General features: G+C 41.2%; 1 protein-coding gene and 1 pseudogene across 1 annotated transcript in view; both read left to right on the top strand.

Annotated features, from left to right (window-relative positions):
- LOC128657375 (gastrula zinc finger protein XlCGF17.1) overlaps window positions 1-25,449 on the top strand; it is a 103,808-nt gene extending 78,359 nt beyond the window's left edge. Inside the window, exons 4-6 of the mRNA XM_053711703.1 lie at window positions 3,329-3,442; window positions 13,028-13,117; window positions 23,768-25,449. Coding sequence (XP_053567678.1) covers window positions 3,329-3,442; window positions 13,028-13,117; window positions 23,768-24,435 — 872 coding nt within the window. The 3' untranslated portion in view covers window positions 24,436-25,449. The remainder of the gene's footprint in view (window positions 1-3,328; window positions 3,443-13,027; window positions 13,118-23,767) is intronic.
- Window positions 1,735-1,846, top strand: LOC128658517 (uncharacterized; annotated as a pseudogene).
- Window positions 25,450-26,211: the final 762 nt, after the last annotated feature.

The following is a 26,211-nucleotide window of genomic DNA, read 5'->3' as shown; positions in this document are numbered from 1 at the left end:
GTAAGGATGACGCCGTGGACCGGACACACCGTTGGAGAAAGTAATTTATCAGGTAAGCATAAATTCTGTTTTCTGCTCAAGTTTCTAACTTAGCTTGTTTTTCCCCTTAATTCCCTTTGATTCACTGGTATTGCTTGCCATCTAATGCTATCTAGTGGCAGTTTTTACATATTTCATTTAAGTTAATGAAATATTTTGCTCTTCCTTCTTTAAGATATTTTTGTTTGATTCTCAGAAGGTTATAATTATAATATTTATACATTTATTAATTGTTTCTTTTGTCCTTCCAAAAGGTTTTCAACTATTTCCTTAGAAGGATATAACTTTTTAATTGTGGACATTTTGATTGATATGCTGGTCATGCATTTATTTTATATGATGAATGTTTTTCATCTTTTATTTCCTGGGGACTTTTTTTTATTTTATCTTATATATTTTATCTTATATATTTTAATTAAGTCTGTAAATTAAAAAAATCAATGCCTATGTCTGCATCTCTTTGTAGTATGTATTCATGTTTTCTATATATGAATTTGATATATTTTCATCTCTGATATCTAGGTGATTTGGGCTGATGTCAGTAACATTCTGTATTGTCCTATTCTTCATTTAATTGATTATTGAATCTAAGAATCTAAGTTATTATATAGTTTCCTATATAGGTTTATATTATTTCACCTTTTCCTATTGAGATTTTATTTGTCTGATCTCGGAAGTTAAGCAGGGCCAGGCCTGGTCAGTACCTGGATGGGAGACCACTTGGAAACTCCAGGTGCTGTACATTTTATTGGACAGCCAGCTATGCTAACCTGATGGTTAGCTTAGATGTTTAGCAGGTGGAAGGTTTGCAGTTTGAAACAGTCTGCTTAAACTTGCACCCTGACTGTCTGTGCGCATGCTTTTTTAAGTGTGTTTTAGGGAATTTTAACATTTCATATTTTATCCCTATCTTATATTATTTCTGTAAATCCACAGAAGAAGGCAGCACCTTGCAGTATAAAAATATCTTTATTTTCACATGCTGGAATAAAAAACTGACGTTTCGGGTAGAGAACCCTTAATCATATGATTAAGGGTTCTCTACCCGAAACGTCACTTTTTTTATTCCAGCATTTGGAAATAAAGATATTTTTATACTGCAAGGTGCTGCCTTCTTCTGTGGATTTATTGTGGCTAAAGGGATTACAGCACCCTTTCTGGCCTGCACCTGACAGTGGAGCTGAGCTACAAACTGTTCTTATATTATTTCTGTGATACTCAGCATATCTAATTGTCCTAAAAATGTCTTCTACTGTATACATTCTCCTTTTTCCTCCTTTGTCTTCAGTGGAGATATTTCTGGATTTCGTTATAAGCTCTACACGCTTATTTTATCTTTTTAATTTATGTACATATTATTGTGTACCTTTGGGATTTTATTATCCCTATCCTTTTTACAGTAGAAGTGTTCTGTGGATATAAACATTTTATGTTTATCCTTCACGGTTTTGGGGAAGGTTGTATGTCTGATTGCTATTCGTTTCCCTTTGGGGAGCTGCTCCTTATTCCTTAGTGCTGCTTGAATAGCATAGTGGTTACATTACCAGCTTAGCAACTGAGATTTACTAGTTTGCTTCCCTATATTGGTAGGGGAAAATATTTTTTTCTATGTGTTTTTCTCCAATGGGGATGATTTATAATTTAATCAGTAGTTTTCTTTCTCTACTGATAATCTATATCTTTGCTGATAGCAGGTTCGCTTCTTGGCATTTTGGCTAAGATCAAGTATAGTATCTGTTCTTATCAGTTTAATATCTGATACGTCTCCTATCTGGAGACCATTTTGAAATAATAGCAAGCAGCCATTAAATACAGTTTAAGATATCTACAATAGTTTAAATAATCTACATTGTACATGACAATGTATAGTTTGTCAAGGAGATGTGGTAAATGCCAGAGGGCCAGCAAAACCTCACCAGCCTAGCCGGGCTCCTGGAACTCAGCGCCAGACCGGAATTGAGCCCTGGTCCACCGCTTCTTCAAAGGGATGCCGATAGAGCAGGGTGCAGGGAATCAAGTTGCCCTTATAGTATGTTGTTGGCAATTTTGATGAGGCACCTAGAGATACCACTTGTTTGGGGGAGCTACATTCTGGGAGGAATGGTGGACCAGAATTGAAGTGTCCCCCATTCCTCCTAGAAGGTAGCACCCCCAAACAAGTGGTATCTCTAGGTGCCTCATCAAATTGCAACAACATATTAAAAGGGCAACTTGATCCCCTGCACCCTGCTCAATCGGAACCCTTTTGAAGAAGCTGCAGAACAGGACTCAATTACGGTCCTGTGCTGAGTTCCAGGACCCCAGCTAGGCCGGTGAGGTTTTGCTGGCCCTCCGGCGATTGGATGGCAGCATTTTAGCGCATCTCTGTGACACATTATTAAAACATTGATCATAACTTTAGTGGCATAGGTTCATAGTTAAAATGAGGAGGTTTATTATTCAGTATAGTTTATTATAGTGAGGTATTTTTCTGTTAGTAGGCAGTATGTGGGAGTTAGCTGGGACATTCCAGGAGAGTTTAAGACATTACTTAAGTGTAGGCAGTATTAGGGACTTAGCTGGGTGTTCCGGGGTTGTGTAGGTTAGGCGTGACGTAGGTGTACTCGGTCTGGGGGAGTTAGCTGGGCGGTGTAGGAAGACTGTAGGTTAGCTATGACATAGGTAGAGTTATATTGACCAGAGAGATGACAGGGGGCTCTGGTCATAGTCCAGTTTTATATTACGTGATAAGCCATTAAAAGGCAGTAATTGGCCATGTGAAGACAGCACTTCTCCTCAAATTAAGCCAGTTATCAGGCAGGAGTAACTGGATATAACAAAAATGATTACACGTTGAGGACACTAACAATAAAAATATTATATTGACCACAGACAGTGGAATTGACCTAGCAAAGGTTTAGTGACAAAAGGCAACTGACAGGCTAGAAGGCACTGATCAATGCAAGCAAAGGGTACTGACTATAACAAGGGTGTAGTGGCAACAGAAACATTGACTTTAGCATGCAGAAATGACCACTACCATTCTGTACTTGCTCAGTGCGGCACACAAGCCATATCGAGAATGCACAAGGAAAAAAATAATGGCACATAAGAAAAAATATTAGAGGGAACATTGATTACAGATTAGTGTGCACATATGTTGTTTCTGAGGCATGAGTTTGACAGGTGAGTGTGTATGTATATTGGGTGTGTGAGGTACACAGGTTACTGGTGAGTGTACACATATGTTGTGTCTGAGGCATGTATAGTACAAACAACTTACACATATATTTGTATTCTGACTGTACAGGCCATATGGATGTGACGCCTTCAGATGGCTCAGTGGTTGAGCACAGAGGAGAACCGTATACGTGTGATCAGGTGAAGACTGAGGAGGATGAAGTTCCTATAAATACGGATACAGGTGATTAGCTCATATTAAGGAGATGGAAGAATCTCTAAAGGTGACATTGTGTCTCTTTTAAATTAGTTATATTTATCAGATGGTTACACAGCAGACACGTGTTAGTGTTCAGCTCAGGTTTATATGATTATACCATTTAGAAAGTTAAACCTCACAAACTCTGGGATGGTGCCAAACTACTTTATAAAAGCACAAGCTCACTATTGTGTCGCCACCTCCTGTGTGAGCAAGTTAACTAGTATTTCTAAATCTCAATGATATTTCTTCCGTTTTTGCTGATACACGGGCATAATTATAGTACTACAGCTGCAGTAGTACTGAGTCTGAGTCACATAGACAAGCTGTATGCGCTGATACACAGGTATAATTATAGCACTACAGCTGCAGTAGTACTGGGTGTGAGTCACATAGACAAGCTGTATGTGCTGATACACAGTATAATTATAGCACTACAGCTGCAGTAGTACTGGGTGTGAGTCACATAGACAAGCTGCATGTGCTGATACACAGATATAATTATAGCACTACAGCTGCAGTAGTACTGGGTCTGTGTTACATAGACAAGCTGTGTGTGCTGATACACAGTATAATTATAGCACTACAGCTGCAGTAGTACTGAGTCTGAGTCACATAGACAAGCTGTGTGTGCTGATACACAGGTATAATTATAGCACAACAGCTGCAGTAGTACTGGGTCTGTGTTACATAGACAAGCTGTGTGTGCTGATACACAGTATAATTATAGCACTACAGCTGCAATAGTAATGGGTCTGAGTCACATAGACAAGCTGTGTGTGCTGATACACAGTATAATTATATTACTACAGCTGCAGTAGTACTGGGTGTGAGTCACATAGACAAGCTGTGTGTGCTGATACACGGTATAATTATAGCACTACAGCTGCAGCATTACTGGGTCTGATCTCACATAGACAAGCTGTGTGTGCTGATACACAGGTATAATTATAGTACTACAGCTGCAGCATTACTGGGTCTGATCTCATATAGACAAGCTGTGTGTGCTGATACACAGTATAATTATAGCACTATAGCTGCAGTAGTACTTGGTCTGATCTCACATAGACAAGCTGTGTGTGCTGATACACAGTATAATTATAGCACTATAGCTGCAGTAGTACTGGGTCTGAGTCACATAGACAAGCTGTGTGTGCTGATACACAGTATAATTATAGCACTACAGCTGCAGTAGTACTGAGTGTGAGTCACATAGACAAGCTGTGTGTGCTGATACACAGGTATAATTATAGCACTACAGCTGCAGTAGTACTGAGTGTGAGTCACATAGACAAGCTGTGTGTGCTGATACACAGGTATAATTATAGCACTACAGCTGCAGTAGTACTGGGTCTGTGTCACATAGACAAGCTGTGTGTGCTGATACACAGGTATAATTATAGCACTATAGCTGCAGTAGTACCTATCTATCTATCTATTGGGTTCTTGTAAAGCGTGGCTATTCACCCGTAAGGGTCTCAAGGCGCTGAGGGTTGCAGTTCAGTCGAAGAGCCAGGTCTTGAGGTCTTTTCTGAACTTAGTTAGGGTGGTAGCTTGTCTGAGGTGCAGCGGGAGGGTGTTCCAAGTCTTGGCTGCCAGATGAGAGAAGGATCTGCCTCCAGCTGTGGTTTTCCTGATGCGGGGATGACAGCGATGGCTTGGTCGGCTGATCGAAGTTGTCTGGTAGGGGTGTAGAAGGTAACGCGGTGGTTCAAGTATTCGGGACCGATGTGGAGGGCATTGAATGCGTGGGTGAGAAGCTTGAAAGCTTGAAGGTTATTCTTTTGTTGATGGGGAGCCAGTGCAGGTCCCGCAGGTGTTTGGTGATGTGGCATTGACGAGGGATGTCAAGGATTAGTCTGGCCGAGGAGTTCTGGATGCGCTGTAGTCTCTTTTGGAGCTTGATGGTGGTGCCGGCTTAGAGTGCGTTACCATAGTCCAGTACTGGGTCTGATCTCACATAGACAAGCTGTGTGTGCTGATACACAGGTATAATTTTAGCATTGCAACTGCAGTAGTACTGGGTCTGAGTCACATAGACAAGCTGTGTGTGCTGATACACAGGTATAATTATAGCACTACAGCTGCAGTAGTACTGAGTCTGATCTCACATAGACTAGCTGTGTGTGCTGGTACACAGTATAATTATAGCACTATAGTTGCAGTAGTACTGGGTCTGATATCACATAGACAAGCTGTGTATGCTGATACACAGTATAATTATAGTACTACAGCTGCAGTAGTACTGGGTGTGAGTCACAAAGACAAGCTGTGTGTGCTGATACACAGTATAATTATAGTACTACAGCTGCAGTAGTACTGGGTGTGAGTCACATAGACAAGCTGTGTGTGCTGATACACAGGTATAATTCTAGCACTACAGCTGCAGTAGTCCTGGGTGTGAGTCACATAGACAAGCTGTGTGTGCTGATACATAGATATAATTATAGCACTACAGCTGCAGTAGTACTGGGTCTGATCTCACATAGACAAGCTGTGTGTGCTGATACAGGGGTATAATTATAGCACTACAGCTGCAGTAGTACTGGGTCTGATCTCACATAGACAAGCTGTGTGTGCTGATACACAGGTATAATTATAGCACTACAGCTGCAGTAGTACTGAGACTGATCTCACATAGACAAGCTGTGTGTGCTGATACAGGGGTATAATTATAGCACTACAGCTGCAGTAGTACTGGGTCTGAGCTCACATAGACAAGCTGTGTGTGCTGATACACAGGTATAATTATAGCACTACAGCTGCAGTAGTACTGGGTGTGAGTCACATAGACAAGCTGTGTGTACTGATACACAGTATAATTATAGCACTACAGCTGCAGTAGTACTGGGTCTGAGTCACAAAGACAAGCTGTGTGTGCTGATACACCAGTATAATTGTAGCACAACAGCTGCAGTAGTACTGGTTCTGAGCTTACATAGACAAGCTGTGTGTGCTGATACACAGGTATAATTATAGCACTACAACTGCAGTAGTACTGGGTCTGAGTCACATAGACAAGCTGTGTGTGCTGACACACAGGTATAATTATAGTACTACAGCTGCAGTAGTACTGAGTCTGATCTCACATATACAAGCTGTGTGTGCTGATACACAGGTATAATTATAATACTACAGCTGCAGTAGTACTGGGTGTGAATCACATAGACAAGCTGTGTGTGCTGATACACAGTATAATTATAGTATTACAGCTGCAGTAGTACTTGGTCTGATCTCACATAGACAAGCTGTGTGTGCTGATACACAGGTATAATTATAGCACTACAGCTGCAGTAGTACTGGGTCTGAGTCACATAGACAAGCTGTGTGTGCTGATACACAGTATAATTATAGCACTACAGCTGCAGTAGTACTTGGGCTGAGTCACATAAACAAGCGCTGTGTGTTGATACACAGTATAATTATAGCACTACAGCGTCAGTAGTACGGAGTCTGATCTCACATAGACAAGCTGTGTGCTGTTACACAGTATAATTATACACAGCTTGTCTATGTGAGCTCTCACCCAATAGCACTACAGCTGCAGTAGTACTGGGTCTGTGTCACATAGACAAGCTGTGTGTGCTGATACACAGTATAATTATAGCACTACAGCTGTAGTAGTACTGGGTCTGAGTCACATAGACAATCTGTGTGTGCTGATACACAGTATAATTATAGCACTACAGCTGCAGTAGTACTGGGTCTGAGTCACATAGACAATTGGAATTCAGAGCTCAATATTTTAAGCAAGGTACGAGTATTATTAATATTGCTAGTCTGTTTAACATGTCTGACTCTGAGGAGGAAACTCCTTGCTCTATGTGTTTAGATGCCACTGTGGAAACCCCTCTGGTTTTTTGTCCCTCGTGTACTGAGAGGGCCTTACAATGTAAAGCAGAAATTTTATGTAAAGAAAATGTGTCTATGGATGATTCTCAGTCTGAGGAGAATCGGGGTATACCGCTAACTTCTCCCCAAGCATCACAACCTTTAACGCCCACCCAAGCGACACCTGGTTCTTCAACCTCGTCTAATTCATTTACTCTGCAAGATATGGCTGCAGTTATGTCAACTACCCTTACAGAGGTATTATCTAAATTGTCAGTGTTACAGGGCAAACGCAGTAGGACAGAGGTCAATGTGAATGCTGAGTCCTCTGATGCCTTGTTAGCTATTTCCGATGTACCCTCACAGGGATCTGAATTGGGGGTCAGGGAACTTCTGTCTGAAGGGGAACTTTTCGATTCGGGAAGTGCGTTACCTCAGACGGACTCGGACGTCATGTCCTTTAAGTTTAAGCTTGAACACCTCCGTCTGTTACTTAGGGAGGTTTTAGCGACTCTGGATGACTGTGACCCTATTGTGGTACCACCAGAGAAATTGTATAAGATGGACAAATACTTAGAGGTACCTGCTTACACTGACGTTTTTCCGGTTCCTAAGAGAACTCGGAGATTATTAAGAGGGAATGGGACAGACGGGGTATCCCGTTTTCACCCTCTCCTAATTTCAAGAAGATGTATCCTATATCTGACACTGTTCGGGACTCTTGGCAAACAGTCCCTAAGGTGGAAGGAGCTATATCTACCCTGGCTAAGCGTACAACTATTCCTATTGAGGACAGTTGTGCTTTTAAAGACCCTATGGATAAGAAATTGGAGGGTCTTCTAAAGAAATTGTTCATCAGGGTTTCCTTTTACAACCAACGGCCTGCATTGTACCAGTTACCACTGCAGCGGCCTTCTGGTTTTATGCCTTAGAAGAGTCTCTTAAGACTGATACTCCTTTAGAGGATATTTTAGATAGAATTAAGGCTCTTAAGCTGGCTAATTCTTTTATTACAGATGCCGCCTTTCAGATTGCCAAGTTGGCGTCTAAGAATGCCGGATTTGCTATTTTATCGCGTAGAGCGTTATGGTTAAAATCTTGGTTAAAATCTTGGTCTGCTGATGTGTCATTTAAGTCAAAGCTTTTGGCTATTCCTTTCAAAGGAAAAACCCTATTCAGGCCTGACTTGAAAGAAATAATTTCTGACATTACGGGAGGTAAGGGTCATCTCCTACCTCAGGATAGAACAGCTAAACTAAGGGGTAAACAAAATAATTTTCGTTCCTTTCGGAACTTCAAAGGAGTCCCTTCCTCTTCCTCCGCCAAGCAGGAAGGGAATTTTGCTCAGGCCAAATCAGTCTGGATACCCAACCAGACTTGGAACAAGGGTAAACAGCATGAAGGGGCGGACATAATGTATAAAAGACCTCTCTACTATGGGAGTAATTCGTCCTGTTCCAATACTGGAACAGGGGCAGGGGTTTTACTCAAATCTTTTCTTGGTCCCCAAAAAAGAGGGCACGTTTCGATCTAAAAAGTCTAAACAAGTTTCTCAGAGTCCCATCCTTCAAGATGGACTCTTCAAACAATTCTGCCATTGATCCAGGAGGGTCAATATATGACTACCGTGGACTTGAAGGATGCATATCTTCATATTCCTATCCACAGGGATCATCACCAGTTCCACAGGATCTTCACAAAGGTTCTAGGGTCCCTTCTAGCGGTTCTCAGGCCGCGGGGTATTGCAGTGGCACCTTATCTGGACGATATTTTGATCCAGGCATCATCTTACCATCTGACAAAGTCTCATACAGACATGGTTCTGTCCTTTCTGAGGACTCACGGGTGGAAGGTGAATCTAGAAAAGTGTTCATTAATTCCACAGACCAAGGTTCCCTTCCTGGGAACTCTTAATAGATTCCATATCCATGAAAATTTTCTTGACAGAGGTCAGCAAGTTAAAGATTCTGAATACATGCCGAGCCCTTCAGTCCAATCCTCGGCCATCAGTGGCCCAGTGCATGGAGGTAATTGGATTGATGGTGGCGGCAATGGACATTATTCCGTTTGCTCGTTTTCATCTCAGACCACTACAACTGAGCATGCTCAGACAGTGGAATGGAGATTATGCAAATTTGTCTCCTCAGATAGATCTGGATCAGGAGACAAGAAACTCTCTTCTTTGGTGGTTGTCTTAGGATCATCTGTCCCAAGGGACGTGCTTCCGCAGACCCTCATGGGTGATAGTGACGACGGATACCAGCCTTCTAGGTTGGAGTGCAATCTGGAATTCCCTGAAGGCTCAGGGTGTGTGGACTCAGTCGGAGTCACTTCTTCCAATCAATATTCTGGAATTGAGGACAATATTCAATGCGCTTCAGGCGTGGCCTCAGTTGGGTTCGGCCAAATTCATTCGCTTTCAGTCGGACAACATCACGACTGTGGCTTACATCAATCATCAGGGAGGAACAAGGAGTTCCTTAGCGATGACAGAAGTATCCAAGATAATTCGGTGGGCGGAGGCCCACTCCTGTTATCTGTCAGCAATCTACATCCCAGGAGTGGACAACTGGGAAGCAGACTTTTTAAGCAGACAGACGTTTCATCCGGGGGAGTGGGAACTCCATCCGGAGGTCATTTCCACTCTGATCCTCAGATGGGGCAGACCGGAGTTGGATCTGATGGCATCTCGTCAGAATGCCAAACTTCCAAGATACGGATCCAGGTCAAGGGATCCTCAGGCCGAACTGATAGATGCCTTGGTAGTGCCTTGGTCGTTCAACCTAGCTTATGTGTTTCCACTGTTTGCTCTCCTGCCCCAGGTGATTGCTCGGATCAAGTAGAAGAGGGCTTCAGTAATTTTTATCGCGCCTGCGTGGCCTCGCAGGACTTGGTATGCCGATCTAGTGGACATGTCCTCTCTGCCGCCGTGGAAGCTTCCATTGAGGCAGGACCTTCTCATTCAGGGACCTTTCCAACACCCAAATCTAGTTTCTCTGCAACTGACTGCCTGGAGATTGAACGCTTGATTTTATCTAAGCGGGGGTTCTCTGATTCGGTCATTGATACTTTGATTCAGGCACGTAAGCCCGTCACTAGAAAGATCTATCATAAGATATGGCATAAATATCTTAGTTGGTGCGAATCCAAGGGCTACTCATGGAGTAGAGTTAGGATTCCCAGGATTTTGTCTTTTCTCCAAGAAGGATTGGAGAAAGGGTTATCAGCAAGTTCCTTAAAGGGACAAATCTCTGCTTTGTCAATTTTGCTACACAAACGTTTGGCAGATGTTCTAGACGTTCAGTCTTTTTGTCAGGCTCTAACCAGAATTAAGCCTGTATTTAGACCAATTGCTCCACCCTGGAGTTTGAATTTAGTTCTTAATGTTCTTCAAGGGGTTCCGTTTGAACCCATGCATTCCATAGATATTAAGTTGTTATCTTGGAAAGTTTTATTTTTGGTTGCTATTTCTTCTGCTCGTAGAGTTTCGGAGCTTTCAGCGCTACAATGTGATTCGCCTTATCTTCCATTCTGATAAGGTGGTTTTACGTACCAAACCTGGTTTCCTTCCTAAGGTTGTGTCTAATAAAAATATTAATCAGGAAATTGTGGTTCCTTCATTATGTCCTAACCCTTCTTCCAAGAAGGAGCGTATGTTGCATAACTTGGACGTGGTCCGTGCCCTGAAGTTTTACTTGCAGGGGACTAAGGATTTCCATCAATCATCTTCATTATTCATTGTTTTTTCTGGAAAGCGTAGGGGTCAGAAAGCTACGGCTACCTCTTTCTTTTTGGCTGAAGAATATCATCCGTCTGGCATATGAGACCGCTGGACAGCAGCCTCCTGAAAGAATCACGGCTCATTCTACTAGGGCTTTGGCTTCCTCATGGGCATTTAAAAACAATGCTTCTGTTGAACAGATTTGCAAGGCTGCAACTTGGTCGTCTCTTCACACTTTTTAAAAATTTTACAAATTTGATACTTTTGCTTCTTCTGAGGCTGGTTTTGGGAGAAAGGTTCTTCAAGCAGTGGTGCCTTCCGTTTAGGTCCCTGTCTTGTCCCTCCCTTTCATCCGTGTCCTGTAGCTTTGGTATTGTATCCCACAAGTAAGGATGAAATCCGTGGACTCGTCATATCTTGTAGAAGAAAGGGAAATTTATGCTTACCTGATAAAATAGTTTCTTCTACGATATGACGAGTCCACGGCCCACCCTGTCATTTTTAAGACGGTTATATATTATATTTTTGTTAAACTTCAGTCACCTCTGCACCTTTGGTTTATCCTTTCTCTTCCTAACTTCGGTTGAATGACTGAAGGTGGAGGGAAGGGAGGAGCTATATATACAGCTCTGCTGTGGTGCTCTTTGCCACTTCCTGTTAGCTAGAGGTTAATATCCCACAAGTAAGGATGAAATCCGTGGACTCGTCATATCGTAGAAGAAACAAATTTATCAGGTAAGCATAAATTTCCTTTTATTGAACGCCTTGTTGTTAATCAGCACCCTTTAAATTCAGATTAGGTAGTATAGGGAGGTGTGTGCCTCTTAAAAAATATAAATTATAAGTATTTTGTAAAATTAAATTAAAACCAATTCTATTGTGATGATTATTTCACTTGGTCTGTCAAAAAAATGTTTTATCTTTGGATATTCTGACAATTTTACAATTGTATTTATCAGAGAAGCTTCTGCAAAAACATATCATTAAGAAACAAAATTTTTAAAAAAAATTCTGTAAATAATAAATCCGTGTACCACAAGATCGGGCACTGGGCTATTAAATGTGAAGGAAGAGGATGAGACAGATGGCATGAATAGTCATAAGACTGAAATACATTGCTCCCTCCCTGCCGGTGAGAAGTAATACGTGAGAGTCTGCCGGGGCTGTGCACACAGTTACTTACTGCTCTCCCTTGTAGTTTACTGTCTGGGTTATAAGCGCAGATAACAAAATACAGGTAGCCCTCAGTTTACGCCGGGGTTAGGTTCCAGAAAGAATGGTTGTAAATCGAAACCGTTGTAAATTGAAACCCATTTTTTAATGTAAGTCAATGGGAAGTGAGGGAGATAGGTTCCAGGCCCCTCTCAAAATTGTCATACGTAACACCTAATACATTATTTTAAAAGCTTTGAAATGAAGACTTTAAATGCTAGACAGCATTATAAACCTAATAAAATAATCACACAACACAGAATATATAATTAAACTAAGTTAAATGAACAAAAACATTTGCTAAACAGCATTATAAACCTAATAAAATAATCACACAAAACAGACTTCACTTGCATTTCTCTGCAAACAGTTCTTTCTATGCATTCCAATCTGGACTGAGTTATAGACAGGAAGATCTTGTTCCTTTGAAATCTGCTCTATAGCTCAGGTCTAAACTGATTAATTTCAGCTTGCTTGGCTTTACTGCAACACAAGCGGACAGCTCCACCTACTGGCTATTTTAATAAATGCACTGCTTCTCAATGCTTTTTAATAGCAGTCACATGACTGGAAAAAAAGGTTGTTATTCTGAAACGGTGTAAATTGAACCGTTGTAAAACGAGGGCCACCTGTATAGCAAATCTTAAAGGCCTTAATCTAAAAAACTTAAGGAACAGAGCAAACATTCCAGAGTGTGTGTTTGTTTGGTGCTATTGTCTTTCTGGGAAATACACAAACTGTTCTATGGTAAAGTTATAAAAATTAGATCATGGGATATAATAACTGAATCTGCTTTATTTGTACAGATGAAGATAACCCTGATATAGTGAAATTTGAGATAACAGAAGATCTGTTGGGAGCCTCGGATGAGGAAACCAGTGACAGTAACTGTTCAGGTGAGTGTGCAGGTTACTAGTTAGTGTGCATGTGCATGTTTGTTGTGTCTGAAGGATGCAGGTTACAGGTGAGAGTGTACATGTGTTTGCCATTTTTATTGTTAGATAAGTTATTTGCTCTTTCCTCTATTATTTTGCTTTATTTTTTTAGAAACAATCGGCTAGATTATGAGTTTTGCGTTATGAGGAGTGTGGTACTAACTTGCACGTTATTGTCACCGCTCACTTCCCTACAGCACTGGTATTACAGGTTTATAAAAACTTGGCGTTATCAGGCAAGAAGTGAGCGTAGAGCAAAATTGAGCTCCATGCCGCACTCCAATACCAGCACTTCTGAAAGGTGCGGTGAGCTGGTTGTACGTGCTCGTGCACGATTTCCCCATAGACATCAATGGGGAGGGCCGGCTGAAAAAAGTCTAACACCTGCAAAAAAGCAACGTAAAGCTCAGTAACATAGCCCCATTGATTCCTAAGGGGAAACAAAATTTATGTTTACACCTAACACCCTAACATGAACCCCGAGTCTAAACACCCCTAATCTACACTTATTAACCCCTAATCTGCCGCCCCCGACATTGCCGACACCTACATTATTCTTTTTAAACCCTAATCTGCCGCTCCGCCACTATATTAAACATATTAACCCCTAAACCACCGCACTCCTGCGTCGCAAACACTAGTTAAATATTAACCCCTAATCTGCCGCCCCTAACATCGCCGCCACCTACTAACATTTATTAACCCCTAAACTTAAATCTAACCCTAACACCCCCTAACTTAAATATAATTAAAATAAATCTAAATAAAAATTGCTATCATTACCTAAATAATTCCTATTTAAAACGAAATACTTACCTATAAAATAAACCCTAAGCTAGCTACAATATAACTAATAGTTACATTGTAGCTAGCTTAGGGTTTATTTTTATTTTACAGGCAAGTTTGTATTTATTTTAACTAGGTAGAAGAGTTACTAAATAGTTATTAACTATTTACTAACTACCTAGTTAAAATAAATACAAATTTACCTGTAAAATAAAACCTAACCTGAGTTACACTAACACCTAACATTATACTAAAAAATATTTTTTTTTACATAATTTTTTATTGAGGTAATGAACAACATCTACAAAACAGATAATGTGTCCAGGCACGGATCATAAGTAATAAGAATAATTATACATATCTCATAAAAAGGAAATTTGAACTAGAACATTAAAGTCTCTGTGTTACAATGTTAGTCACTGTATTCAAGTAGAGGTATTACTGTACATTTATAGATGAGAACCGTAATCATATAGTAAAATACATTCAATAGAGATAGCATAACTACTGAGATGAGTTATAACACTACTTCTGGGGCCAAGGGCTTAAAGTGTAGATTGGATTATAGTGAACAAGGGTGACTGAGACACATAATAATGAAACCTCGTTTTTTATATAATATAGCAAATGATCCCTACTCTGATATGGGAGGTGCTCTATAATCTTATAACTGTATGATGTAGGGAATTGACTTTTGTCTGGCCTCTCTTGGGCCAAAGTGTATAGAAGGGAAAGTCAGCGGGCAAGAGCCGCTCAGTAAAGGGGGAGGAATAAAGGGGGGGGCGGAGCCTTTTAAGGTAGCTATATCACATATCTGAGTCTCCAAAAGATTTAGAATAGATGAGGGTGGTATACATGACTTGGGGAGTCTTTTAATTATCATCATGAGTACATATATATACAGGGGATGTCTGCTTGGGGTATGCATCTTTGAAAGTGAGGTGAAATATCTATTTCTTTGTATCATTCATGGGATTATTGTAAGGTAGGCATAATAGATAAGTTAGTCTAAAGGCGTTCAGAAATAGTTATTTAAATTGCAGGTGCACTGGGTGAAAGCGCTCCGCACAACTAAGGGCCAAGGGAAATATTATGCTGGGAGCAAGATAATGGTGTCAGGTAAGCTAATGGTGAGCCACAGTGCTAGGCCAAAACACATAAACAAGCAGGAGGCTAAAAACATGATATAGTTGAGGATATCAGATTCCCAAAGGTAGCTTTGGCTAAAATTGAAAAATTTGGAACTTAGCAGCTTAGCTTACAAACTATGTACTCTATCAGCATAGCTAAAGAATAAATGGAGCCTAGTAGCATTGGATGTAGTTCAACATATTAGTATAGCATGTGGACTCAGATTAATACCCACTATGATAGCTGAGTATTTGGCGAGTGCGAACATGGAAAACATTAGTAATAAAGAAATGATCATAGTAAAACACTTCCCATACTCTCACAATTAAGAGAATACAGACTGTGATACATATAAAATAAACTAGTGTAGGGTAAGTTACTTATTGTAGGTGTCCAAACGTACACTATCTTAACTTTATGAAGGTTATATGGAAGATAGGGCAATATATATACACTCCGAATCTATTAGATAATGTGCAAACTTCACTGGAACAGAGGGGTGGTGTGTCAGATAGGCAAGGAGTTTCATGGGAATTGTTACATGCTGACTGTTTAAAGGCCAATTGGTGGAAAATTAGGGTAATTCAACTGACAAAGGCTACCTTAACAGTGAGAAAAGAAGGGGATTTTAAAGTGAACTAACGGTGTAATAATATGGCTATTCAAAGGCTCGTGAGAAAGCAGCTCTCCCTTAGGGATAGTATGCATATATACAAAGAGGTTATTAAATGTGTAGTAGACTCCCCAAGGAAGAGATAGCCTCAGGATTAACAGGGTAGCAGAGATCAATGGTCACTAACCCATACTCTAACCATGTGGTAGCAATATGTGGTGGGCTGTAAAATTACTAGGTAAACCTATACAGATACAGGACTGGACCCATCACAGATGGATATAAAGGTCATACTTGGGAGCATATAAATAGTAGCGTAGATTCCTGAGAGGAGGGGAGCAGAGGGGGAGCATGAAAGAATATTATGTGCCCTGGGATTTAACTGATTGATATAGCTGAGGGATGTGGGGATGTGACACTAGACTGTTTTTCTAATGTAAGTCTGTCTGTATAATGTTGCTCCACTATGTTTCCCGAGTGTCCATGTAGGAAAATGGGGTACGTCAGAGAAGTAAGAATAATCTAGTGCTGTATGACAATTTTATGTAGGACCTAAAACAGACTATTGTGGCTGATTTATCTAGCCCCTGCGAGGGTTGATTAACAAATCTAAGACAGTGAAGTGGGTAGTATCATGTGGGGCTCTCTAAAGTTACATGAGGTGTAGGGAGGGTACTTCTGCAGTATAAGAGGCAAAAATATTATAAGCAGTTAAACCATTATCAAAAAGCCACAGAACATATAACTGTTTTAACTAAAGGATTATAAACATGAAACGCTAGTTTGAATGACTGATATGTAGAACTGGGAGATAAGTTCAGTGCCAGGCAAGATGGTGTCTCTCTGCGTATATGAGTATTATATAGGAGTGAAATCTGGTATAAGCAAATGGAGTAAAGGCTCATGCCCCCTGATTTAAGTTGGGTGTGACAAGGGTCCCACTCCAAGGCAGTGGAAGGTAAATGAGGGTACCTTATTTGCGGTTTTAACTTGTATGGTTAAAATTGGTTGATAACTCAGAGACATCAAGCAATAGATAACATCAGTACAGAATATGTAACCACAGTAACCTTTTAAACTAACATGTATAGTATCTACGAGTTTATAACTAAAAAGGCACAATACGCTGATATGTTCCGCTCATTAGGAGGCTGTAAGAGGGAGGCCCTTATAACAAGAAGAAGAGTAAAATATATGGAGCTATTAGCAACAGGAATAAACTTATAGGAGACAAAACATGCAGAGTCCCAAAGGAAAATGTGTGAGATGAAAATTAAGACACCTCAAGAGCCATTTTAGCGTCTATGTCTGTTACCACTATTAGGGATTAACCGCCTCCCAGCTTTCTGTGATCTTGTAAATGTTCCATGCCAAGGGTTTTGGCTTGGGTGTCATGGAGAACTCTGTAGGTCATCACAATAACGGGGTTCAAGGCTCGGTTCCAAGGAAGCACATAAAAATTATTTCTAAAACTGGGGCTCTGGGGGCTAGCAAAGAGGAACAAGTCTCTGGGGTCTAACTGGGCAGGATGCTGGACCTTTTCCTTGTATAAGATGTGTATCGGGTCAGTCACATCTCGCTTACCGCTGGATTGCATCGTGGGCAAGGAGACCAGTTCCTCTCCGCAGGCTAAACGTCGGATCCTCCCATTGTTGTCAGGCCTCCCTGCAGGAAAGAGAGGATGCGTGGCTACCAAGAGCCCGGGATCAGGAGAACCAACTCCAGGAAGGTGAAGTATAGATGCGCCTGCCTCGACCTCCGCCCCGACCGGCCGCTCCGGGGCAGGAGCCGGGCAAGCGGCAGTAGAGTCAAGAGTGATGTCAGTCCGCAGAGGTAATATAGAGGAGCTTTGGCTGGTCTTGTCGGCCTTCTTGTCCTGTAGACTCGGGCAATGACCCCACGGGGGTAGATCACTCAGATTGTCCTCTGGGAGGGCGGGAGATTCCTCTTGTCTAAGCGAGAGACTCTGAGCAAGGATGCAAAACTGTATATCCATGCGGCGTCCCAGAGCTGCTATTAGTTCAGAGTCCATTCTTTTAGCTTGAGATGTGATCTGTGCTATGTCAAAATGTGAGCCGCAAAGAAGGGTTTAGGGTAGAGTGCCGTTATATTTAAAGTTGAGAGGCAACAATGTTTAGATGGTCTGTCCTTCTCTGACATGGGCCTCAGTATACGATTGCTGTTTTCACTTCCGTTATTATTTTTGTGCCATTCTTTCAGTTGTTGTGCATTGTGTACTGCAGGGTTTAGCAATGCATCTTACGGTCTCCTTGCTGTGTGGGGTGATATTTTGGGGCTATTTAGTGGTTTTAAATGAGCTAATAGAACAGGAGCTCCTGGAGACTGCGTCTGTTCGGCTCGGCAGTTGGCTCCGCCACATTATACTAAAATTAAATAAATTACCTAAATTAAATACAATTACCTAAATTAAATACAATTCCCTAAATTACAACAACAAAAAAACACTAAATTACACAAAATAAAACAATAAATTATCAGATATTTAAACTAATTATACCTAATCTAATAGCCCTATCAAAATAGAAAAGCCCCCCCAAATTAAAAAAAAAAAACCCTAGCCTAAACTACCAATAGCCCTTAAAAGGGCTTTTGCGGGGCATTGCCCCAAAGAAATCAGCTTTTTTACCTGTAAAAAAAATTCAAACACCCCCCCCCACAGTAAAACCCACCACCCAAACAACCAACCCCCCAAATAAAATCCTAACTAAAAAACCTAAGCTCCCCATTGCCCTGAAAAGGGCATTTGGATGGGCATTGCCCTTAAAATGGCATTTAGCTTTTTCTCAATTGCCCAAACCCTAATCTAAAACTAAAACCCACCCAATAAACCCTTAAAAAAAACCTAACACTAACCCCTGAAGATCCACTTAGTTTTGAAGACCAGACATCCATCCTCAACGAAGCCAGGAGAAGTCCTCAGCCAAGCGGCTGTTTTATTTTATTGCACTAGCAATGGAGGAATCTGTTACTTTAGAGGGCACTCCCTCTTTTCCTAAAGAGTAATTCCTGTTTATATGTTGAGGAGGCCCTAGTTCCCCCTCTCAATTATGTTCCATATGCCTTGATAATGTGATAATATCAAACATGTTTGATACCACGGAGCCGTCCACCTCTGAGGAGTTGTCGTCCAGTGAGGTGCGTACCCTACATTGTTATCTCTATACACATGCAGTTTTCCCATAGCATTGCGGCTCCTCCATCTGGAGGGGGCCTTTTTTCACCAGACGTTACTGCGCAGTTCAGAAAGCGGTGTCTGCGGCCTTTAATGCTTTACCTCGCCCTGCTAAGCGCAAGCGAAAGGTTACATATTGCACTCCTTCCCAGAGTACATCAAATAATTTTTTGGATTTAACTGATAGGGTTATCTGAGGATGAAGTTCTTTCTGTGACTTCAGAGTATGAACTTTCTGGGTCGGAGTCTGCTGCCTCTAAACCTCCAGCTGCAGAGGAACCAGACTTTCGTTTTAGGCATTTGCACTTTCTTCTAAAGGAAGTTTTTGGCAAATTCATAGGTTACAGAGGTCATATTGCCTGATGAACCTTTAATTCCTAAATTGAATAGAGTTTAAGGACAGGGTGGTGCCTTCCCTTCTCTGCTCCTGTTAGATGGCGAACATTATTAGGAATGAAGGGGACAGGATTGGATTTCTTTTTTCCCTCTTCTCCCTTTAACAAATTGTTCCCGGTCCTGGTCTCTCAATGGAGTTGTGAGGTTCAGTCCCTAAATGGGATGGCGTTATCTTCACCTTTGCTAAAACTTACTACTATCCCACTTGAGAATAGTTTGTTTGAAGAGCCCATGGATAAGAGCTGGAAACTCTGTTAAGAAAGATGTTTCAACATATAGGATATTTGTTTCGACCGGCGGCGGCTGTTGCCGCGGTTGCTGGAGAAACTACCTTCTGGTGTGACTCCTTATAGGATTTTATTGAGGTGGTGGGTTCCCTCGACGTTCCTCAGGAAAGATTTACGACGCTGAGGATTGCTAATACTTTTATCTGTGGGAGATTATTCGCTATGCTATGGCTTCAGCTTTTTCTGTTCAGGCCCGTTGGACTCTGGCTGAAGTCATGATCTGCGGATTGTACTTCTAGTCTAGACTTCTTCCTCCCTTTGAAGGGAATGATTTTGTTTGGTCCAGGCCTGGACTTAATTATCTCCACGGTCACAGGGGGGCAAGGGTTCCCTCCTACCGCAAGAGTATATGAACTAATATAAGGGACGATTGAATGGGCGGTCCCCCCAAGCTAGCATCAACACGTCTTGCCCCACAGTTCTCCTTAAAGTGAAGGTAAACTTTGATGAATGAAAATAATATTAAAAACAGGGGCACTTTCATTCATCAAAGTTTATAAAGCAGCCGTTTTGATTAAAAAATTACCTTTTTTTTCTTTTTACAGCCAGAGCAGCTTCCCCCACCTGGAAATCCTCTCTTCACACGTCAGCAATGACTAATCAGGCTTCATCCAATCACAGCATGGCCTCAGTCAATGAATACCCTGGGGGGTAAGCCGTGATTGGAGGAAGCCGGATTAGTCATTGCTGATGTGTAAAGAGAGGATTTCCAGGAGGGGGCAGCTGCTCTGGCTGTGAAAAGAAAAAAAGGTAAGTTTTTAATCAAAACGGCTGCTTTGTAAACTTTGATGAATGAAAGTGCCCCTGTTTTTAATAGTATTTTTATAAAACGGGCTTTCATTCCCCAAAGTTTACCTTCACTTTAAGTCCATCGTTGGCTCAGTGTATGGGGGTTCTTGGTCTCATGGTGTCCAGCATGGACATAATTTCCCTTGCCAGGTTTCACTTCAGACTGTTGCAACTGAGAACGACGATCATTCGGATCTGTCTCAACGGATTTATCTGTTCAACTGATCGGGAGAATTGCTCTATTGGTGGTTCTATCTGGATCACTTGTCCTGAGGGACGTCCGTCTTAAGACCATCCTGGGAGATTGTGACTATGGTTGCGAGTCTTTCTGGATGGGGAGCTGTTCGGGGTGCCAGCCTCTGGTCTCAGGAGGCAAAGCTCCCTCCTGACCTCATTTGGATCTTTGGGCAATATACAATGCTCTGAAGGCTTGGCCTATGCTGGCTTCTTCCCAGTTATTCAGTTTCCAATCAGACAATATATCCTCGGTGGCTTACATCAACCATCAGGGGCGAACGAGAAGCTCCCTAGTTATGAGGGAAGTATCTCGGATTCTGGTGTGGGGGAGACCCACATTTGTTCACTGTCAGTGATCCACATTCTGGGTGTGGACAACTGGGAAGGGGATTTCCTCAGCAGACAATCCTTTCATCCAAGGGAATGGTCTCTCCATTCCGAGTGTTTGCAGAGATTTGCTAGAGGAAGATCTTATAATGTCTCAATACCAAGCTACCCAGATAGGGGTCGAGGTACAGGGATCCTCAGGCGGAGCTAACAGATGCATTAGCGGTGCCTTGGAGGTTCAATCCAATTTATCCTTTCTGGCCGTTACCACTACTTTCTAGTGTAGGGTCTTGAGTCAAGACGGCGTCAGTGATACTGATTGCTCCGTCTTGAACACTAGGGTTATGGTTCACGGATCTAGTGGGAATGTCATCATCTCCTCTGTGGAAGTTATCTTGTCGCAGGGATCTGCTGACCAAGGTTTCTTTGTTCATCATTGTCTAGATTCTCTGAGGATGACTGCGTGGATATTGAACGCTTAGTCCTAGCCAAGAGAGTGGTTTCTGAGAGAGTTATTTTTATTCTCATCCAGCTCGTAAGCTGGTTGCTCGTCGCATCTATCATAAGGTGTGGAGGACCTACTTATTCTGTTTTCCAGGATGAACTGGAGAAGGGCCTTTCTGCAAGTCCCCTGATATGGGACAGTTTACGGCCCTGTCTGTGTTACTGCACAAGAGGTTCGTTGAGCTTCCAGATGTGCAGCAATTTGTTAAGGCTCTGCTGGGATCAGACCTGTGTTTAGATCTAGGCTCTTCCTTGGAGTTTAAATCTTGTTCTCAAAGTGTTGCATCGGGCTCCGTTGGAGCCTATGCATGAAGTAAACACAAAATTGTGGTCTGGAAAGGTTCCCTTTCTACTGGCTATTGCGTATGCATGCAGAGTATCTGTGATTGCTGCTTTGCAATGTGTCCCTCCTTATCTGGCTTTCCATGCCGATAAGACTGTTTTACGAACCAAGATAGGTTTCTTTCTAAGGTTGTGTCAATTCGCAACATCAATCAAGAGATTGTGGTTCCTTTTTATGTCCTAATCCTCCTTCGTCGAAGGAACGTTTACAACGTATTTTTGGATGTGGTTTGTGTCTTGAAGTTCTATCTTCGGGCCACAAAAGAAATTATAGAAACCTTTTTTTCTGTTTGTTCTCTCTCCGGGAAGCGTAGGGGTCATAGGGCCTCTTCGACTTTCTTAACTTTTTGATTGAGGAGTGTCATACGTTTCGCATAGAGATGGCGGGACATAAGCCTCCTCTGTGGATTGCGGCTCATTCTATGAGTGCAGCTGTTTCCTTTTGGGCCTTCTATGATGAGGCCTCTACGGATCTGCTTTGTAAGGCGGCTACCTGGTTCTTTTTACATACTTTTTCAAAATTTTACAAGTTTTATGTTTTTGCTTCTGCTGAAGCAGCCTTTGGGAGAGAGGTTTTGCAGGCTGTGGTGCCCTCAGATTGGGTCTGCGTCTCTTTTGCCCTCCCGTTAGCATTCCGTGTACTCTAGAGCTTGGGTATATGTTTCCCAAAAGTAAGGAATGCAGCTGTCAACTAGTCTCATATTAAGATGGAAAACATAAATTATGCTTATCTGATAATTTAATTTCCATCTGTATGGGAAGAGTCCACAGCTCCCGCCCGTGTTCTCCAGTGGGCAGCCCTAAAAAAAAAAAAAAAATTCTTCTGGCACCTTTTTCACCCTGATATTTCTCCTACTGTTCCTTGTTCCCTTGGCAGAATGACTGGGGTTATGAGGAAGTGGGGGCCGTATTTAAGCCTTTGGCTGGGTATCTTTGCCTCCTCCTGATGGCCAGGTTCAGTATTTCCCAAAAGTAAGGAATGCACGACTCTTCCCATACAGATAGAAATGAAATTATCAGGTAAGCATAATTTTATGTTTTTTACAGCAGGACAATTCCAAACCACATTCTGCCTGGATTACAAACACATGATTATGTAAGCAGAGAGTGTGGGTGCTAACATGGCCTGCTTGCAGTCCTGACCTGTCTTCACTTGAGAATGTGTGGCGCATTATGAAGCACAAAATAAGGCAACAAAAGGCCTCGTAATGGATGAATGGGGGGAAATTCTGCTTGCTAAACTTAACTAACTGGTGTCTTCAGTGTCCAAATGCTTAATAAGTGTTTTTAAAAGAAAAGGTGATGTTACACAATGGTAAACTGTCAACTGTCCCAACTTTTTGGGAGTTTGTTGCAGTCATCGGATTTTAAATGAGTGTATATTTTCAAAAATACATTAAATTCATAAAGTAAAACATTGAATAATGTGTTTTCAATAAAGTACAGGGTAAAATGAATTTTCAAATTACTTTTCGTTTGTTTTTTGCATTTACCATACTGTCCCAACTTTTTCAGAATTGGGGTTGTATATAATAGGAGTAAATTGTAAAGTTGTAATTATTGGGTTTCCTGCCCCTTTAAAAGCATCTAAAACCAGTGTAGCTTAGCAAAAAAGTCAGTCAGGAAATAAAAAAAGAAAATGGTTTAAATTGTGTAAGTCCAACGGGTCAGTGGAATATATAAAATACTAAGATGCCATCCAAACTTGCAAAACAGCATTGAAATAGGAATAATAAATAATAGTGCAATAATATTATACTTTTAATAATGAAATATTTTATGTATTGCTATATTTTGAGTTTAATGGTTCTTTATTCATGGTGGCTGGGAAAAGGTATAGAGATCATACCTAGTCCCAATCCCTTGGTATTAGACACTAATTCAAAACATTAATAGTTTTATTGTTTTAACCTACTCTATTTAAAGACACCATTATAATATTCTGAAAAAAAGATAAGTGCAACATTGATCAATAACATTACTTCCATTGTTTTTCCTTCTTACAGATTATAATCCTAGATATCACCGGAATGCTGATGCTTCTTGCAGTAAAGAAAGAAACATGAGAAATGTATGTTCTGAATGTGGAAAATGCTTTACCAGAAAATCAAGTCTTGTTAATCATCAGAAAATCCATTTAGGAGAGAGACCATTTTCATGTTCTGAATGTGGAAAATGTTTTATAGAGAAATCAACTCTTGTTAAACACCAGAACATTCATAAAGGAGAGAAAGCATATTCTTGTTCTTATTGTGGGAAAAGTTTTAATCAGAAATCAACTCTTACTACACATGAGAAAAGTCATACAGGAGAGAAACCATTTTCATGTTCTGAATGTGGGAAATGTTTTATGCGGAGATCAGATGTTCATAATCATCAGATAATTCATACAGGAGAGAAACCATTTTCATGTTCTGAATGTGGGAAATGTTTTAACAGGAAATCAAATCTAATTAGTCATCAGAAATCTCACACAGGAAAGAAAGCGTTTTCATGTTCTGATTGTGGTAAAAGTTATGTCTGGAAAGGAGATCTTGTTTATCATCAGAAATATCATACAGGAGAGAAAGGATTGTCATGTTCTCAGTGTGGGAAATATTTTACCTGGAAATCTGATTTTATTGCTCATCAGAAAACTCATACAGGAGAGAAATCCTTGTCATGTTCTGAATAGGTAACAGTGACTTTGAGGCTACATTTCTGAGCTTAACTAGTGCTAGAGAAAATATTTTATTTTCTTCCATAAGGCAGGGAGAGTCCACAACTTCATTTCTGGCCACCAGGAGGAGACACACCAGCCAAAGGCTTAAATATCCCTCCCACTACCCCTATCCCCCAGTCATTCTTTGCCTTTCGTCACTATAGGAGGTGGCATAGAAGTGTCAGAAGATCTGGAGTTTTAAGTAATCATGTCAACCTCTCAGTGAGAGTATTGATGAAAGTTAGAGTATTTCATCAATAGACTGTCGCTAACAGCTCCTGAGCAATCAGTGTTGACAAGTTTCACTGGTTGCTGCTACACACTCAAGTCCATGTCAGAAGCATTGCTGCAAGACTGTCACACTTGAGAGGCTGTGCCTGTTCCACAGCATGGATCTTGGAGGGTAAGACCGTCTTTTATATATAACATTTAAAAGGCTATACAGAGTCAGTGTTGCTCCTTTTTACCTCAATAGGATCAAGGGTTAATATCTCATTCAGGGAGATTATTTGAACAGCTTAGGGATTTATATCTGCTTAATGTAAGAGTTTCTTTAAGCTCATAGACTGTGTGTTTTTTTTGGCTTTGAACAAACAGGTTTCATTTTCATTTTGTAGTGTTACGCAGCTCATAATAGCTTGGCGCCCTTTTTCATAGCAGGGGAAGTCCTGTCTTACGCATCACGTGACCGGGTGCAGTCTCTTTCTTTTCCTAAGATCCTGCTGCAGACATCACTCCTGAGGAGAGCTTTTTCACTGTTAGCTGTCTGGGTCTAGGAGGTGGTGAGTGCCCCAGCCATTGGGAGTATTAAGGTGCTGTTTTTTAAATAAAAGCGTTTCTTTTTGCTTGTCCCTCTGTGGGTATATACAAAGCTATGGAGGACTCATACTACATTAGGTGAGGTTATGTCCCGCTCCTTCTGTACTGATTAATAATTCCTGTTTATATTGTGAGGAGGCTGTGGTTTGCCCGCCTAAACACTGTTCTAAAGTCCACATGCAGTTCCCCGAGGCTCAACTAATCCATCTGGAGGGGGCCTTTTTCCAGCGGACTTTACCGCGCAGTTACAATCGGTGGTGTCTGCGGCCTTGAGTGCCTTACCTCGCTCTAACAAACGCAAGAGAAAGGTTAAACATAGTTCTCCTAACCTAGAGTCATCTAAATATTTGTCGAGTTTAGCTACTATATCTCAGCTATCCGAGGATGAGTTAACCTCTTTAGCTTCAGAAGGTGAACTTCTGAGTTGGAAACTTCAGTTACTAAACCTCCTTCAGCGGAGGAACCCTCCTTTTTAGATTTAAAATTGAGCATTTGTGTTTTTTATTAAAGGAGTTTCTGTCTATGCTAGAGGTTCCAGAGGCTACACTCCCTGAGGAGCCTAAGATTCATAAATTAGACAGGGTTTATGAAGATAGGAAGGTCCCTCTGACTTTTCCTGTGCCAGTTAAGATGGCGAACATTATTAGTAACGAATGGGAAAGAGTAGGAACTTTTTTGTCCCCCTCGTCTACTTTAAAAAAATTATTCACGGTCTCTGTCTCTCAATTAGATTTGTGGGGCTCCATTCCGAAGGTGGATGGTGCTATCTCCATGCTGGCTAAGCATACTACTATCCCTCTGGAGGATAGTTCTTCTTTTAGAGAGCCTATGGATAAAAAAAATGGAAACTTTTCTGAGGAAGATGTTTCAACATGCAGGGTTTTTATTTCAGCCAGCGGCAACTGGAGCCGCAGTTGCTGGAGCAGCTAC

The sequence above is a fragment of the Bombina bombina genome, chromosome 4 (genome assembly GCF_027579735.1).
Source record: "Bombina bombina isolate aBomBom1 chromosome 4, aBomBom1.pri, whole genome shotgun sequence".
NCBI classification, from domain to species: Eukaryota; Metazoa; Chordata; class Amphibia; order Anura; family Bombinatoridae; genus Bombina; species Bombina bombina.
The sequence above is the reverse complement of the archived record's forward strand: the minus strand, read 5'-3'. Positions and strand labels throughout refer to the sequence as shown.